Source organism: Leopardus geoffroyi, chromosome B3 (genome assembly GCF_018350155.1).
Source record: "Leopardus geoffroyi isolate Oge1 chromosome B3, O.geoffroyi_Oge1_pat1.0, whole genome shotgun sequence".
NCBI lineage: Eukaryota > Metazoa > Chordata > Mammalia > Carnivora > Felidae > Leopardus > Leopardus geoffroyi.
The window spans coordinates 61,739,923-61,757,891 of NC_059337.1; the positions used below are offsets into that span (position 1 = coordinate 61,739,923).

The following is a 17,969-nucleotide window of genomic DNA, read 5'->3' on the forward strand; positions in this document are numbered from 1 at the left end:
GCCTTGAGTCTTTAGTTCTCAATTTTATTTCTGTTTTTAAACAGCTTCTAACGGCTTGGAAATATCCCTAACAGCAAGGGCCTTGCCCCATGCAATCCAGGGGGCTCCCCTAGCAGGGCTGGGGTCCAGGCTCCAGTAACTCCCCCTCACCCACGTCAGCCATCAGGCCTATTTTCTCTCTTTCTCTGGAGACTTGGGACAGAAGAGGGTCTCCAGAGAGGGAAAATTGGGACTAAGGGATGGATGCTGCGTGGAAGGACTGAGCTCAGACACAGCTGCCTTTGTTAGTCTTAGGATATTTTGGGATTTGGTAGCATGCTCAGACAGACTGTGGGAGGGCGTAAAGAGGGGCTCCTGGACTCCTCTCTGGCCCCACGCATTTCTGGGCAGGGCCTACAGCACCCCTTCCTCTTGCCAGGCTTAGTGCACTGCCCTTATGGGCTGGGCAAATGGTAGCCGGCAGTAATCCAGCATGCCTTGCTGTGACCTAGTCAGTAAAGCTGCACTTTACTCCTGGCCTAGGCAGGGTAGGTGGGTCATCAGGAAGGGGATAACGATTCAGACCTGAGAATGCCCCACTGTCTCCTACCATAGGGCTTGGGACCTGCCTGTATCAACCCCTTACCAACTCTCACCTAAAGGGAATAATACAAGGGCATCTCTTTGTGAGGAGGAGCAAACCTGGGCATTTAAACCCCAAGCACGGGCAGAGCTAGGCCCCTGATCAGACACCTCAATGCATGCACTAAAGCAGCAGGGGCAGCTCAGCCAGAGAGTAGGGGCCCACAGGGCTAGATCTACCCTCCCCCAAATCCTCTCCACACCCATGGTAGCCATGGAAACATAACCTCCCTCCCCTCCTGCCAGCTGCCTGGGTTTAGACAACCAGGCCTGGCCCACCTCCACCCAGCCAAGGCCTGAACTGACACCAGGCAGGCCAGAGTGGCCGCAGGAAGAACTGGGATTGGGCGATTTGGTGAGTCCAGGCTTCCAGCGCAGCTTGGGAGGACTACCACAGGAGCCTCCACACCTTGCTGCCTGGGCTGGGGTCAGAGAGGGCTTCCTCAGCCAGCGGCAGGCCAGCAGAGCCAGCAGCATGGCTCGGGACGCCCTCTTCCTGTGGGCTAACAGCTACTGTGGGGCAGTAGCCCTTGCTGCAGAAGGAGCAGCCTCTGGCCCTCACTGATGGGGCTTTCTGGCTGCTGCTCCTCCTGCGCAGGCTGCTCAGCTAGCCCCCCAGGGCTGAGGATGTACCGATAGTCACTGGGGGTGCCCCCCATCGCCCCCACACCACTGCCATCCCCAGCCCCGCCGCTGGCCTGGTCCCTGCCAGGCAGCTCCAGGCGGCCTCCCTCCGCAGGCTCTTCGGCTCTCTCAAGGTTGATGTACAAGGGGTCCTGGCTGGTGGACAGCACTGACAGGTGGCCCAGGATGCTCTCCAGCTCCATCCGTAAGCATGTGAAGCTCGGGCGCTGCTTGGGGTCAGCGCTCCAGCACTGGTACATGAGCTCATACCTAGGCAGACCGAAGGGTATGGGGAGATAGTGAGGAGCCCAAAGGGGAAGCTGAGTCCCCTTAAACATACAGAACCAGGAGTTTGAAAACTTTTCTTTAACACACCCATATAAAGCACTTACTATGTATCAGGCACTCTTCTAAGTATTTTACATGTATTATTTAATTCGCACAAATAAATGTGTGAAATAAATGATCCCGATTTCACCAATGTGGAAACTGAGGCCGAGAGGTTAAAAACCTTGACTAAGGTCACACATGTAGAAGCAGGTAGAAAGTGAGGCTCCAAGAGTCCCTCCTATGTTATATTGGGAGGGGGCACTAGGAGTGTTTTTGTCTTGCAGAACACAGCTTGGAGTCACTGTTATTTTAATGGGAAGGATTTGAATAGCCGCCCTTTGTCCTGAATCCTCACCCACTCAGGCAGACCTAAATCTTCATTGTTCACGGACACCTTTGAACCTAGAAAAGCTTCCAGCCCTCTCCCCCGGGCAGGAACACTTTTTACATACACATTCAGGAGCCTTACAGATTCCCTGAGGTCTTATCCCTGTTCCTGGGGAATGCCTCAGGCTTAAGGAAGAGAAAAAAAAAAGAACTAACTGAAAGAGGCTGAGACCAGATCCAGGCAGCGCAAATGCCTGACTCCCTTGTGCCCACAACAGAAGCCCTAAATGCTCCCCACACACTAGCCTTCCTGACAAGGGCCCCCAATGATGGGAGGAATGGTGCCAGATTTCGAGGAGGCCATGGAAATGGTCGGGGCCATGAGTACGTGGCCAGGCTGGGATACATTGTCAAGGCTGTGCTAGGAGCCAACTGGCGCCTGTCCACCAGGCTGCCTGGTAGGAAGCCAGCGCCCGCCCTATTGACAACAGTAGCTCCAGCCTGGGAGGCAACTAAGTCGGGCCTGGTCCCCACTGCTCAGCAAAGCCTCTACAGCTCCAGATCTTCCTTGTGGCTACAGCCACAAGGAGACCTCGGAACCTGCCAGTCCTGAGCTGTGCTGAATAAGTAGGAGGTGTATGGCCTGGCTAGTGCGCTCAGATTTCCCTCTGACACACAGTCCAGGCTCAGGGCACTTCAAGCTCACTGCCCTAGAGAAACAGGACTCCACCATTCGGGCTGAGACTTCCTCTACCTGTCCATGTTTCTTGGACCTCTGGTGGTCCAACCCCACAGCAAGAAATAGGGAGCAGATTCCTTCACTGGATCAATGTGGATGCCCTCCCCCCGGGTACTAGTGAAAAGGTCCTCCAGGGCGCCAGGGAAACTCTGGCTTGCACAGTGTGGGAAATAACACTAGAACAAATTCCATTTGGTGCCATGGTTAAAAGGCACATATTCCAAAATCACAGGGATCTAGGTTCACATCCCAACTCATCTACTTAATAGCTGTATGACCTTGGCCGTGTTACTTAACCTCTTTAATCTCAGTTCCTCATCTACAAAACGGTGATAATGACAGACTTTTCCTAACAGGGTTAGAGGGGGATTACCTGAAAGAATGCCTGTAAAGTACCCAGCTAATGCTGGTAACATTGTCTTCCAGTCACGAGGGGCTCACAACACTCCCCTATTCAGTGGGTGTATCCCTACCCTGCCCCACTCCCAAAGGCTCCAGGCTCCCAGAAAGGAAAGAAGGCAGTTCCCTTCTCCCCAGGATCTTAGGTCTCTCCACTCCCTCAAGAGGAGGCCAACCTCCCGCCCCCAGCGCCCCCTCCTTGTCTAGCAAGGAATGTGATAGAGCAGCAGTTTTTTCTTGCCCTGATGCAGCCCTCTCTGAGGGGGAGGGAGGGCTCAGCCTAGGAGGTTTTCTTAGACTAGCTGGGGACTGAGAAGTAGCGGGGGTGGGAAGAAGGTGACAGAAATTTGCACTGTTGCTCAACCCTGTACCTTCTGCCCTCAGGGTTCCTGGTTCCTCCTGAAAACTGGAGAAAACATGTAAGAAAAGGTAGAACAAGAAACACAGGATGGGAAAGGGAGAGAGAAAGAAAACAGGAGGTGGCAGATAAAGAGGCAGTTTGGGGTCCCTCTAATGACAAGGACCAAAAAACAAAAGGTCCAATTGAGGTTCTGAGCTCCCACTGGACCAGCAGCTGTGCTGGCAGCCAGCACCTGAACCCCCAAATTCCTATTTCCTCCCAGAATCCCCTTCCCAGGGTACTCACACATCCTCTATACACTCTGGAGGCTGTTTCAGGCGGTTCCCGCCGATGAGGTAGTTGTAAATCTCAGCGTTCTCAATGCCAGCATATGGCGTCTGCCCACGCGTCATGATCTCCCACATGGTCACCCCGAAGGCCCACTGGGAAAGAAGCGAGGTTGGAGGGGAGATGTCATTAGGCTCCCTGAGCTGGGCAGAACCCTAAGATAAGCACATCTTAGAGCATAGAGGTGTTATAAGGGGGCAGCCAAAGCCCAGAGACCTGGCTAGGTCCCTGAGGATTCTAAAGGTCCACCCACGGTCCCTGAGGATTCCAAAGGTCCACCCACACACTGGGCCACACTGCTTATGTTACCACCAGGCCTCACTGTGCTCCCCGGCTCACCACGTCACTGTGCACAGTATATAGGTTGTCAGCCAGGCTCTCCAGGGCCAGCCACTTGACGGGTAATTTGGAGGCACAACCCTGGCGATAGTAGTCCCCGCTATAGATCTTCCGGGAGAGCCCAAAGTCAGCCACACACACCGTCATGTCTTCTGCCAGCCTGTGAGGGGTGTTGGAGGGTGGAGTCAGCCTTCCCTCATGCTGGCAGCCGTACTAAAATCAGAGTATCTTTGCTCCCCAGCTGTCCCCACACATAGCAGATACAGTCCCAGGTGAGAACTGACCATTAGTCTTCCTGTCATTAGCTGCTCGTTCCCACCCAAGCCCTCCGGAATTCACATACATGCAATTCCGAGCAGCCAGATCTCGGTGGATAAAGTTCCGGGAGCTCAGGTACTCCATGCCACAGGCAATGTCCACCATGAACCGGACCAGGGTCTGCAGGGGCAGGTTCTGGTGGGGCAGACAGAGCAAACTCAGGCTGGATCTGCCCACCCAGCCAGGGCAAGATGAATGGGGTTCCCTGGCCAGAAAGCCTAATGACTGTCCTTGGAATTAATGAAAGGAGGGGGATGGAGGGACTTCCCAAGACAAAGAAGTTTTGGCAGACCTGAGAGAGAAACAGCACCCAAGAGTCAAGGCACTCCTCATGTGGGATTCCACAGATCTCTTCTCTCAGAAAGGGCCCTTGCCCAGACTACAATGCCCAGCAGGGCTCTGAGGGAGAAGGAAGCCTTCTAGCATAAAAAGGGTAAAACCCAGCCTGCCTCTTCCCCACCAGCTTGATCAGCCCTGCTCACCAAGCCAAATTCTCTCCCAGGGTCTTTGTCCCTTTCCAACTCCTGGCCATTCCACCCCAGGCACTCACAAAGGGATTCTCCCCAATCCGGGAGGCGAGCAGGAAGGCGTGCAGGTCCCCATGCTTCATGAAGGGCAAGATGACCATGGGGATAGGGAGACGGCCTTTGGCTCTGCTTCGGAGGCTCACCCCTGGGGACAAGGGAGAGTCAGAAGCAGGGCACATAAACGTCAAGAGACAGCTTAGGGGTCTGTGTGAGCCTCCCAACTGCTAGGTCCTACCTCTAGCCCTGGCTCTGTTCCTTCTCCATAAGTCCACAGTGGCCTGGTGACTACTCAAGATTTGGCTGCCCCTAGATCTCTGGAGCATCTTCGACTTGTCCCCTCCTTCTCTGCCTCTGTTCAAACGGGCAGTCTTCATGTGCAGACCTTTGGTACAGGGCCTGCACACTAAATTCCTTACCTGAGTCTGATCAGATTTCAGCCAGGACTCTCCTTGCTATTTTGCTATCTGCTTATTCACCACGTAAGTCCAAACTTCTCTCCCACAGGCTGCCCTCCCACCTTGGCGGAACACAGTTTTAGCTCTATTGTATATCTGCCTCCCCTAAGAAGGAGCTCACCAACAAGCTTGGCCACATGTGGGTGGTCAAATTCCTTCATGCAAGCCGCTTCCCTGAGGAATTCTTCAATGTCGCTGGAAGCAATGATGTCAGCTGGAAAAAAGGATAGGAAAGAGGGAATGAGGGAGATGTGCCCACAATTCTGATCCAAGACTCCTAGGCCTTGTCCTTCCTGGGCTTCCCAGGGGGTTCAGGAAACAGACTGGCATGAGCAGGAGAAACCCCCATGGAGTGGGGCTATCCAACAACCTCTCTGCTTGCTAATGGTCTTCCCTTTGGTTTAGATAGTCCAGAAGCTCAAGCAACCACAGCTTTAATCTCTCTGAATGAGCTCAGAGGAGTCACTGCTGATGGCAGAGAGCAAAGGCTAGGGCACAAACTTGTGTGGGTTTATGCCTTTGAATTATTCACGGGGCACAGGCAGCATCCTACTTAGTGATGAGTAACTCTTCTTGGAAAGTCTAAGGACCCAGCAGAGCCTGCTTCTGTATCAGTCACCCCTTCCACTCCTCACTCCACGTCTACTACTCTTCACTCACCTTTCAGCATCTTGACAGCCACTTTCACAAAGGAGCCATCCTCTTGCTTCAGCTGGGCCTCCCGCACTGAACCAAACTCTCCTAGGAACCGACCCAAATGACGGTGAGGCCACCTTGCCCTACTGCCTCCCACCCCCTTTCCTCCCAGGTGACCCTCCACAGGGACACAAATCACTAGACTCTGGGGACATTGCAGGAGGCTCCTTTGTCTGCAGCCAAAGGGAGTATGCTGGGAGTGCTCCTCAGTCCTCCTCATCCCCAGCCACCATTCCTCCAAACATCCCAAACTCAGGCATTTACAAACAGATCCTGTTTATAGGAACTGCCCTAAATCTACACCCCCAAAGTGACAGGAGCAACCAAACACACCCAGATATGGCAAACTCCACTCCTGCCAATCACTGTGCAGCCCCACACACCTTTGCCCAACATCCGGCCTAGGGTGAACTGCTGCTCTGGGATGAGCACATCCTCCAGTTTGTCCTTGAGTTCATCACTGATGCCCAAGCTGTCCACTGTGGGGAGAGGGGTGGTAAGAAAGGAGAGGGGCCTCTCCTGCTCCTGACTCGTACCCCAGGCTCCACCCTCAGTGCAGACATGAGCTTAGTTTAGCTCTCCCATAGCTGGGGTGGAGACATCCATGAGGGTAGATCTCTGTGTCTTTTCTACTACCGTGTGCTCAGGACTCATCAATGTTCAGATACACTGGTCAAATTAATGAGCTAGCAAAAAGAATGTAGTTAGGGGCTCTCTCCCTCTCTCTCTCAAAGATAAACAAATAAACATCAAAAAACAGGGTGGCTCAGTCGGTTAAGCCTGTGACTCCTGATTACAGCTCAGGTCATGATCTTACGGTGGGGGGATCAAGCCCCTCATAGATGGAGCCCTTTGTCAGGCTCAGGGCTGGGTGTGGAGACTGCCTGGGATTCTTTCTGTTCCTCCTCAGCTCAGGTGAACTCTCTCCCTCTCTCTCAAAAATAAATAAATAAACATTAAAAAAGAAAGAAAGGAAGAAAAAAAGACAGTCCATTTTTCCTCCTATGATTCCCCACACTCACGTGTGGCTTCGATGCGCTCAGGCCTTTCCCGATTGAAGGACCGGGCTGCCCGGAAGTGAACGGCTGGCTCCCCCCGGGCCATGACACTGTCAAAGGCTTGCCTAAGAAGAAACCCAGGACTTGGAATCAGCTCCAAGATCTACAGTCACCACTTGCCTCTCCCTCCACGTCCTTACCCCCTTACCCGAACCGTGTCTCCTTCCGCCTCTTTCGAAGCAGGATGAGGGCCAAGGCAGCAGCCGTCACTAGGGCTGTCAGTACACCCAGGACTACAGGCACCCAGGATGTACGGCTATGGGGAGGGCCCTGCTGGCCTGTGGGAGACAGGGGGAGTGGCATGAGCTAGGCTAACATAAAAGAGTCCCTTTAGGGGCGCCTGGGTGGCGCAGTCGGTTAAGCGTCCGACTTCAGCCAGGTCACGATCTCGCGGTCCGTGAGTTCGAGCCCCGCGTCGGGCTCTGGGCTGATGGCTCAGAGCCTGGAGCCTGTTTCCGATTCTGTGTCTCCCTCTCTCTCTGCCCCTCCCCCGTTCATGCTCTGTCTCTCTCTGTCCCAAAAATAAATAAACGTTGAAAAAAAAAAATTAAAAAAAAAAAAAAAAAAAAAAAAAAAAGAGTCCCTTTAGAATTTTCCAATGATGGCCATCTGGTCTGGTCAAGAGGTTCTCTTAAGTCAATAAAAGTCCCAAGTGGAAAGCAGCTCCGAAGGAAGACCCAAGAGTTCCTACCTGTCAGTGATCGGCCCTGGCTATTGGGACTTACAACTCGACCGGAGATTCCTATGCTAGTCCTGTGGCAGGGGGAGGAGAATGACTTTTAGTTTAAATACCAACCCTGGCCTCAACTGCTGAGTCTTTGGGTCTATTAGCAGGAAAGGTACTGCCAGTCTCCTTCCACCAGTCTAGGTTGCCCTTGAAAGCCTTGCTCCCCTGTGCCCTTCCCCTGCAGGCCTTACCTGCATGGTCATGAGAAGAGACCACCAGTGGCTGACTCCAAGGCCCACAGCCAACTGCATTGGAGACGCACACACGCACAGTCAGGTCCTTCTGGGGATCCCAGCCTGTCAAGTTGGCCCTGGTCCCCTCCACTGTCAGCTCACCCTGCAGCCAGGAAAAGCCCCCATCCCATACTTGAGTCTGAGGAAAAGGCCTCCAGCTGGGGCCTGAAAGTCAGAAAAAGGTCTAGCTAGGAACGCAGGAGGCAAGGGACACTGTGGGTTCAGGGGCTTCAGGAACACAACATGCTGGGAGTCATCACATTCCTGCTCCAGGCTGCAGAGGCCTCTCCTGAACACAAACAAGGCTCAGTCCTGGCTGGCAGAGGTGGGGGATGGGAGGGAACTAGGCTTGGGATAAGATGGTCTTATCTGCACCCTCCCCTCCCCAATTGGTGCAGGAATGTGCTTCCTGCTTTACAAACAAAGCAGCCACCCACCGGATGCAATCCTAACTGGAGACACCATCCAATAAGGAGGGAAGAAGCCTGCAGGGGGAGGTGGGGAAAAGTGGACTCCCTCTCCCTCAGGTGGTGGGAGGCTGAGCCCACCAAAGTCCCCAGGCCCACCAAGGACGGGCATTCAGAAGCTCTAAAGGCCTTAGAGCCCTGAGAGCTGACTCTGGTACACCTGAAGAATGGAAGCTTGTCTCCCCTTACCTGGGTGCCCCTTACCTGGGTTCCGTTGTCTTGAACCCAGGACAGTTTATAGGGTCCCAGGGGGCCTTCCAAAGGGCCCTCAGGGATCACTTCTTCCCACTCCAGGATGAGGCCTGAGTCTGTGCGGATGGCATGGAGGTTCTGAGGAGTGCTGGCTGGGGCTGTACCCGAAGAGAGAAGGCTACTAAGAGCCCTGCCCTTCCCACTATCACTATCCCATGCTGGCCTTTGGAACCAACTCCCAAGAACTACACAGCTCAGAGAGCTACAGGTGGGGTTTAAAGCTTGCCTCCCAGTCCTGACTGCTCTCACTTTTAATCCTGTGGAGGACCAGTGAGTAAAGACAGGACCCACAGCACCCTGCTAGGTACAGTGCTGCTCTTGGTTACTGCCTCAGGAGCATCCTTCACCACTTCCCCCTCAAAGCCCCACCAGCCTCTTTGCAATTGCTAAGAGAAATACAAGCAAGTTCCTATCATAGGATCTTTGCACTTGCTAAGCCCTCTTCTGCATTGATTTTCCCCCAGTGTGGCTCCTTCCTTATCACTCAAACCTCAGTCTCTTTACAGGGGGTATGCCTGGACCACCCTGGGGCACTCTTCATCAATCTTTTCTGGTATTAACTGATCTTTTCTAATCTGCTTGTCTGTTCCACCCCCCTAGAACTAAAGCTGCATGGGAAGGGAGCTGGATTTATCTAGTTCATAGGTATGCAGCAGACACTCAGTGTTTGCTGGATGAGGCAGGAACCTCTTTTTCGGGTAGCTTCTCTCTCAAGCAACCTCATTCAGAACTGGAGCGAACATCACCTCTTCCCCACTGGAGCCCTGCCCAGCCACTTTGCTAAGTCCCTTACCTAGACCCTTTGTCCGGAAGGGCACCCAGTCAGCATATGGAGAAGGCCCCAAGGCGTTGGCACAGCGCACCCTGAGACTGTAGTTGGTGGCAGGTGCCAGGTCCCGGAGCAGGCAGGTAAAAGGTGGCACAGGGACCACAACAGCCAGGACTTCCCAGTCTCCTGGTGCCTGTGTCACCTACAGAAAAGCAGCAAAGTAATGAGGGAGAGAGAGGAGATAGAAAATGGGATTGTGGCATAGGCATGGGGGGTGGGGGATCTTGAGTTAATGACTCCTCTAAGCCTATCAGCAAACACTTGCAACCCACCCCCTCCCACCGCCCACCACTCCAGTAACACACCAGGTTCCACATCTCCATGCATTTGCAAATGCTGTTCCTTTGCTTGAAATGATCTTGCTTGCTCTTTATAGGAAAGTCCAACTCATCTTTTAAGATTGAGTGCAAATACCACTTTTTCTGTCAAAGACTTTCTCATCTACTCCAGAAAACTCATGCCCTTTTATGCTCGGTTCATAATTGGGTTATAAGAGTTACCATGTATTGTAACCAGTGCAAAGTCTCAGTTTCTCAAGGGCAGAGTAACTGAGAGCCTAGGGGCACCATGAACCAAGACTTCACCTTACATTTTGGGGGCCCAGGGCAAGAGTACAAATGGAGACCCATGTACCATGGGGCTAAATATTTAAATGTTATAAATCAGCTAACAAATTATTAAATAAAATATTCCCTGTCTTCGTATATTGACAAATAAAGCTTCCAAACAACCTGGAAGGTCAGGTTTGCATTTATAAACCTCTGATTCCTTGAATTCCCAAGCCAGAATGTGGTGGCACAAGAAGACGAAGCCTCCGAGCCAAGGGTCTGTACCGAGAGGAACATCAGATGCCCGGGTGTGGACAATGTTGCCTGCATACCCATCCCCCACAATGGCTGCCCTTTGGACTTAGAGGTGCACAAACCAAAGATGGGCCAGGCCCTGGAAGCAGACTGGGGACCATAAGGCAAGACATCCCTAGTATCTAGAATATGGTGTAGTGTGGCAGTTGGGGAAAGGGAAGGGGGTATCCTCATGATCTAGATAGGCATATCCCCTTGGCTCTACAGACTCCTTGCCCAGGGGCAAGGGGTGCAGCCAAAGAAGGGCCACAGTGGCATCCTCTAAATGGTATAGACCAGAGTAGCAGGGACCTCTCCTGCCAGGGGCAGGGGACTGCCTAGAACAGTTTCAAAGTGTTCATTAAATACCTTTGAGTAAACAGATGAAAATAAGGCTTCATGCATTGCTTCTTGTTTTTGTTATTACCTCACCCAGATTTTCCACTCTCTGGTGTTTAGAACCCCTCGGATCCCCCTGTTCTCTTTGGCATGAGTCAGGGGGTGGGGCATAAGGGTACAGGTATCAGCTAAATCAAGGGTTTGGGTTTTTGCTGACATAAGAAAAATCCTTCCAGGCATCCCAAATCTGCTCTAGTGATCTGCTTTCCAGACTGAAGAATGTACGGGTTAGAGCCAACTTGCCAAGTCACTTGGTTGCCAGAGTACCCTATAATAAGGGACAGTGGGTTGAGTTGTTCCTGGTAAGACAGCATCACCTGAACAGGGCTAGAAACCAAGTCCTATGGTCAAAGTAGGTAAAAGTGATACCACCGTGAACAAAGTGCCACCAAGGCAGCCACAGAACGAACATGGCCAGGAGAGTCTGTCCTCACTCTCAGCCTACCTGGACCGTACATGATTGGAGCAGAGCCAGGCCATCAGCACCTGGTGTCCAGGCCACACTAGCATTGCTGCTGGAGAGCTTTGTCACTGTGATGTTGAAAGGGGCTGCGGGCAGTGCTGTGGACAGGGAGTGAGAGTCAGTGCCCTGGAGTTCAGTGCCCAGCAAGGATATGAGAAAGCAGAAGGCATGGGAGTCAAGCCTTGAGTCCCTCCCTAAGGTCTGGAGTTTCCCCCAACCTAACGATGGCTACTCAGCACTCCCAGGACCACAGTAATATACAAGCCAAGCAACCAGTAAGGGATAGCTGCTCATACCCAGGAGGGTGCGTTGGCTGGGGAGAGAGGTCGCCTCTCTATGAATCAGGGGCCCTGTCTGACCAAGGAATAGGGTAAGACAGTGGGTGCATGTGGGGACAGCGCCTCGGCCTTGAGAGATACAAATGAGAAGCTGTCCCTGCAGCCATAAGCCATTCCTCCACACACTGGCTCTCTCCCTCCCTTTTCCCTCCCTTTGTGCATACCAACCCTTTGGATCTCCTCTATGAACCTGCTAGGCTGTTTTCCCCAGCCCCATTCCCTCCACAGGGGCTGGCAGAAGCAAGGTTGGGCATGAGCCTTGACCATCTCCTGCTCGCTCCCTCTCTCCCTCCCTCGCAAGGACTCTGCTTCGTGATGGGAAATCTGCTGTGACGTCAGGTTTCTATTCTCATCTCAGCCACGGCAGGGTCTCAGGTGCCCTCACTAGGGATGGAGCTCTGCCAATTAACCCCTCATCCCTCAGATCCCAGCAGGGCTGCTGGAAGCTAGAACACCAAATGACTGTAACTTCATCAGCTGGCTGAGAACGCCCCGGACTCGCCCACTCTCCTTCCCTCCCTCCCTCCCCCCCACCAGTCCTCCAGCCAGTCTTCCTACCTTGAAGGCGAACGGTGGCTGGGCGAGAAGAGGCCAGGCCTTTAAGGTTGTGAGCTTCACAGGAGAACACTGTGCTCTGGGTCACCCCTGAGGCCAGAAAACCTCAGTCAGCGCTCCCCAAGCAGCAACTTGCATTTATTCTGGGACCAGGGAAGGGAGATATGTAGGCTCTGGATCTGAGTATCCTAGAAGTCCCTCAAGCCAGAGGAAAGGGCTAAACAATGGGATATGTTGGAAACAACGGGACTTTGGAATCTAATGCGCCTGGATATAAACCCCAATGCTGGGGCTCTGTCTTCTCATCTCCCAAATGGGAGAATTGTGAGAACCAAATGACGTAACACACATAAATTGCATGGCACAGTGAACACTTGAGGAATGTTCTACTACTCCCCCCCCCACCTCAATCCCACCTCCTGAAGATAGCACAAAGCTCCCTCCCTTTTCTGTTCACTCCTTTATTGCACATTCCAGAGCCCTTCTTTATTTGCTCTATGCAGTATCATTGTTACATTTGCAGATTCTTTGCCTTGCAAAAGTTCTCAGTTCTTTATGCATGTGTCTTGTCTCCCCAATTACACTAATTCCTTGGGGGCTGGACTGATGGCTTCTATTTCTTTTGTATTCCCTAGATCCCCCGTGGTGCCTAGCACAGTGTGATTGATGTGTGGAGTAGGAGTTCAGTGAGTGCTTATTATCAGGCTGGCTGTCTGAGGTCCCAACCACATACATCTGGAGAAAACTGAACCCAAACTTCCCTCTAATCTGCTCCAGCCCAGCACCTCCTGATCAGGTCCCGCAGCCCACCTCTTCTCAAGATTCATATTGCTAGGGCACTTGGCACAACAGAACCTGTCCCTCCCACCTTCCAGTGTGTGAGACCAAGCTCAGATTCCCAACTTTTTTGGTCAGTTCAAGCCTTGACCAGGAACTTTAGCTTTATTTCACAGATAAGTGAACCTCACGAGCCTCAGTATGTTTGTGAGGATCTTGGGGTCCAGGTGGGTGTGCATTACTGCTTTGGGTGTATCTGTGTGGAGGTATGGATAAATATAGTTATTTGAGAAAATGTCTAGAAATTTCTGGAAAGGGCCATTAGGAGAGGCGGCTCCTGTATCTTTGTGCTGCCACCCCCCACCTTTCCTTCTCCCTGCCATTCCCCACTCTGCAGCCCTAGACTCTTGTCTTCTAGGCAAGTCTGCCAGACACTCCTCCTAGTTCTGCGTGGGCTGGTTCCTGGCTCCTTCCCTTGGGAGGGGTGGGGGGAATGGGTGCCCCTGGTTCCACACGATTCCATCTCCCAGGGCCAGCTGTGCATGGCCTGGACTACTGTGAAGGACAGGAAGAGGCTCCAGCACCCTCCAAACACACCCAGCAGGATCACCACTAATCGGCCCATCTGCCAGCCTAGCACACCTGACTCAATGAGCTTAGTAATGGTGGAGGTCAGGTACCCAGGCACTGGGGTGTTTTATGGACACTCACAATACCATACCTGGTGATTTACACAGATTTGAACTCTGCCAGCCTCACCACCCCTGCTCAAAGCCCCTCCTGATGCTGCTCACCTGTTACATTTAAAACAGAAGGAGAGGGAGCAGGTCCCCCAACCTTTGTGCCTCCTCTCCACCAGACAATGGTAACAGGTTCAGGGGGACCCACAGCCTCACAAGACAGCTGGAAAGGGGCATTGGGTGGCACTGCCAGATCTTTTGGCTCCACAGTGAAAAATGGCACACCTAAGGAGAAAGGGGGGTTGGGGAATGAGCCTTGCCACCTCTCAGTTTCCAACCACCCCAAACCACAAGTTTGCTACCATTTGTAGCCCTCTATGCAGAAGGTCCCACAGGCCCTCATGATTGGGTCAACTGCAGAACAGGCCATCTAGCTGGAGAGGGAGCTTCTCTTCTTTGGGAACCTTAGGAATATACTTTATGCTGTCCTCTTGGGCATGGGAGCTTCTCTCTTCCCAGACCTGCTCTGACAGCCCTTCTCAGAGCAAGGGAGGAGGCAGAGGGTGGGGAGTGGGGGAGGGCCAGAAAGGGAGGGGGAGTGGGCGGAAGCTTTAGCAGAGTTCTGCTGGCAGGCCCCAGATCCCGTTCAGGGGCCTTTGTTACTTTCTTAGTCACTTTGTTTTCCTGGGCTGAACAGCTCTGAGCTCCCGCAGCTGCAGATCCTTCCTCCCCTCCCCCATCCCTCCTGGCCTGGCCACTTGGCAAAACAGGGTCCAGCCCCAAATGAGTGGTTGAGGCTTGTTGCTCAGACAACTGAAACTGACTGCATCCCATAGGTTGTAAGTTCTAGTTGCCCCCTTGGCTCTGAAATACCCAGATTCCAATGGGTATGGTGTTCCAATGTCTGGGGAAGGCCTGGAGCCTGGTCAGTCAGGCCCCAGAGGGAGTTGGGCAGCCCAGCTTCCACCAAGCTTTCTTCTGCAGAGGTGTGGTCACTAGCAGACAGCACCTGCTCCAGGCCAACATGCCCTGTGTCCCTGCCTCCTCACCTTCTACCGTGAGCCACACTGGCTGGGAGGTCTCGGTTTCTCCCCCATCCTCCACCTGGCACCAGTACCGGCCTGCATCAGAGCGCTCCACTGACTTCAGGCTGTGGAAACAGGACACCAGGCTCGCCTCCCAGGGTCAAGAGGGGAAGCTGTGCTGAGCAGACTCAGTGGGTTCAGCCTGCCCCCACTTCTGGATGTTTCCAAACAATGCCGAGAAAAAAAAAAACAAAAACAACCCAGACCTCTGGACAGCAGCATTGCCCCAGTTCCCAAGCCCCCCCATAAAGCATAACCTGCCCCCAGGCTGGCATGCCACACCTTCCCCCACAGTCCTGCACCTGAGGAAGCCAATCCAGTGCTGCTCACTGACTGGGATGTACACCTGATCCACACTCTGGACCACAGCCCCGTCCTTCACCCACTGTATCTCAGGCTCCTCCATTCCCTCCACACTGCAGTTGAGCTTCACCGGCTGCCCCTGAGATACTGTCAGCTTCACCGGGGCTCCCATGAGCTTCAGGCCTGAGAGGTGGGAAGGAGAAGGTGTCAGTATGCTTGAGAGGGCCCCTGTCTCTGGAAATATCACCTATTCTCTTCCAGAACGTAATTTCTGGGTCGGAGGGCTCATTCTCAGCTAATGGTCAAGAAAGTAGATGTTGGACAGGGTGGGAAGGAAGGTGGCCTGGGCCTTGTCTGGGGAGAGGAACATGACAAGCTCTCCAGGCACCATTTCTGCCACTGCCAAGTTCCCCCCAGCTCTAAGATAGTTACCTCTTCCACATACTTCGCTACTGGGCAATGTTAAGTTCAAGCCCAACCACCAGAAGGAAGACAAGCCAGGCTGAAAAGGTGGGGCATTCTTATACACCTGGGGCAGGGTACTGCCCTGGGAATGACTGCTGCACCCATCTAGTGCAACAAGCGGCCAGCTCTCTGCCCAAGGTCTCAGGCCAAAACTCACACTGCTGCTGGCACCCCCCTACCTCACCCCGCATCCCACCTTGGCAAATGAAAGGAGGCTGAGGAAGAGAAGGAGGGGGTGCTCCCCTGAAGTGGAGAACATATGGCTACAGAACCACGTCAGATCAAACACATGGCAGCCTTCCTGGCAGCCACCCGCTCTATTAATACCTGAATCTGTGCAGGGGCGGGTGCTAGGGAGGTAGGAGGTAGAAGGGAGGGGAGGGGCCCTGAACAGGGAGTCCAAGACCCCTGAGCTACTGTCACACCAACAGGAGCCACCCCGTGGAGCACTACCTTCTGCAGGCATCCACACACACAAGCGCGTGCACGCGAACACACACACACACACACACACACACACACACACACCCCTCCCTCCTGGTCTTCTGGTATGTTTTTAAGCAGAGAGGGGCAGGTGAACTATCCACATAGCTGAATCCAGTTCTGCTTCTTCCTACCCTTTGCTGCGCAACTCTAGGCAAATTCCTGGGCTCCCTAATTCTGAGATCTACCCTTTCAGCTTGTAAATACTTGTCACTCTTCCCCTTCCCTTCTCTGAGAATCTGATATACCAGGGAGTGCTGTCTCAAAACAAGGTGCCAGCTCCATGGCTGCTACTTTAGCCTGTGTCACAGGGCCAGTCACAGGGCAAGGAGGGATAACCTCACACCCCATACACACCCAACAGTCCCAGAGGGGTGTAGTGTGAACTTGGAGATGCAGAGTGCTGTGAGGAGCACTCCCACAACCGGCAAATGCCTCAGTGGCCATGTGGGAACAGGAGGCTAACCCCCACAAAGACCAGCAACCTTCCTCCAACCTATCCTTTCCAACAATCCCCGCTTCAGGAAGCTTTGAGTGGGTACAGGACCTAGAGTATGTACAGATGTTTTCTGTGACTGGGCACCCTCACAGCCCCTGTACCCTCAGTGGTGCAGATGTGCCTCCTGGCTGTTCAGTCCAGCTCCAGTGGTTTCAGAGTGGGACCTTCGTGTGTAGGGAGGACAGAATTGGGGTCTCCAGGACTGGGAGCGGAGAGTAAACATCTAGGTACGTCGAGGCGGGAAAATCCAGTCCCGAACACCCCCCTCTGACCACTCAGCCCACAGCCCCACTCCTTTCCCTTCCACCCGAAGAGCCCCGGACGCCAGAAAGTTGGGGGTGGGGCCCCGGCACGAGAGCCGGCAGCGGACCCCGCGCAGAGCCGACCCCCCCCCCCGTTGCCCCCAATCTCGGCCTTCCAGCTCCGGTCCCCCCACCCAACTCTCCGGCCCGCCCAGGCCCGGGTCTCGCTCGGCTGCGGTTCCTCGGCGCCCACCCGGCCGCGCCCCTCCGCAGCCCCCAGCGTTCCGCCGCCTCCCGACCAACCCCTACCTGCGGCCGCGGGCTCAGCGAGCAGCAGAGCGGCCAGACTCGCCAGCAGCAGCAGCGGCGGCGGCAGCGGCGGCGGCAGCGGCGGGAGCCCCAGCCGCCCCATGCTCCGCCTCAGCGCCATCGGCGGCGACGCCGCACCATGCCGGGCCCGGCCCGCGAGCGACAAGGGAGGAGAGAGGAGGGAGGAGGCACGGAGGAGGAGGGACGAGAGAGGAGGACCGCGGGAGGGGCGGGGGCCGGTCCGGGGGCGGCGCTGGGGCCCGCGCCTCCGAGACCCGCGCGCGCAGCGAGTCTCGGCGGCCGCCGTCAGCAGCGCGGGGTCCCCGGGGCCGCTGATGGGCCACCGCGCTCCTTCCACAGCCGTCGCCGCCGTCGCCGCCGCCGCTGATTCATGTTCTCCGAGCCGCCGCCTCCTCCCCAACCAGCCCGCCCGCAAGCCTGAGCTCGTACCGCCCCCCCGCGGAGCCTCGGGCGGCTCGCTTCGAGCGCCCACCCTGCTGCCGCCTTCCCGGCCCGCTCCCGCCCGCGGGCCTCCCCTACCGCGGCGGCAGCCCGGGGCCAGCTTCCCCAGTGCCGACCCGAGGATCTGCTGGTGCCCGGGTGGCGCAGCCAGCCACGCCCCTCCTTTCCCTAAACACACTCCAGCATCGTTTCAAACCTAGCACTCCTGATCCTGCCGTCAAACCTCGCTCGAGCCTCTACCGCACCCCAATTTTTTGTCCAGGCTGTGATGCCGGAACCTCGTCCCCCCTCTCAGGACATAAAGCATCTCAGTCCCCTAGATTCCCAACCATCAGAGCCCCGAAATCGTGACTCAAGGCTTCCCCCACTGGACTAACACCCCTTCGTGCTTCTTTCTTGAGGCTTTCAACCAAATTTCCCCTTTTCCTGCGCCATTTC

The 17,969-nt window shown here is 54.5% G+C and overlaps 1 protein-coding gene across 3 annotated transcripts; it reads right to left on the reverse strand.

The window, feature by feature from the left end:
* Positions 1–3: 3 nt before the first annotated feature.
* Positions 4–17,514, reverse strand: TYRO3 (TYRO3 protein tyrosine kinase). Of its 3 annotated transcripts, XM_045448101.1 has the most exons (20): positions 17,070–17,514; positions 15,071–15,254; positions 14,733–14,833; positions 13,798–13,968; positions 12,230–12,316; positions 11,316–11,431; positions 9,594–9,771; positions 8,738–8,898; positions 8,040–8,184; positions 7,270–7,399; positions 7,086–7,186; positions 6,447–6,542; positions 6,028–6,108; positions 5,489–5,581; positions 4,936–5,057; positions 4,411–4,520; positions 4,068–4,227; positions 3,687–3,823; positions 1,217–1,515; positions 4–1,163 (listed from the first exon to the last, which is right to left on the reverse strand). In XM_045448101.1, the coding sequence occupies exons 1-20, from the start codon at positions 17,188–17,190 to the stop codon at positions 1,132–1,134; spliced, it is 2,625 nt and encodes an 874-aa protein (XP_045304057.1). In that variant the 5' UTR covers positions 17,191–17,514; the 3' UTR covers positions 4–1,131. The 3 variants fall into 3 exon arrangements, with proteins under 3 accessions (XP_045304057.1, XP_045304055.1, XP_045304056.1); XM_045448099.1 differs by having other exon boundaries at positions 4–1,515; XM_045448100.1 differs by having other exon boundaries at positions 4–1,515; positions 8,753–8,898; positions 17,070–17,511.
* Between the last annotated feature and the right edge of the window lie 455 nt (positions 17,515–17,969).

Bases quoted from the DNA above. Each gene is read 5' to 3' on its own strand.
- TYRO3 (XM_045448099.1), bottom strand. From the start codon at position 17,190: ATGGCGCTGAGGCGGAGCATGGGGCGGCTGGGGCTCCCGCCGCTGCCG. The intron at 13,969-14,732 runs GTGAGGAGGCAG...CTTTCTCCTTAG, and splicing joins AGTGTGGCTCACGGTAGAAG to GTGTGCCATTTTTCACTGTG. The intron at 4,521-4,935 runs GTGAGTGCCTGG...CTGCCCCACCAG, and splicing joins GGATTGGGGAGAATCCCTTT to AACCTGCCCCTGCAGACCCT.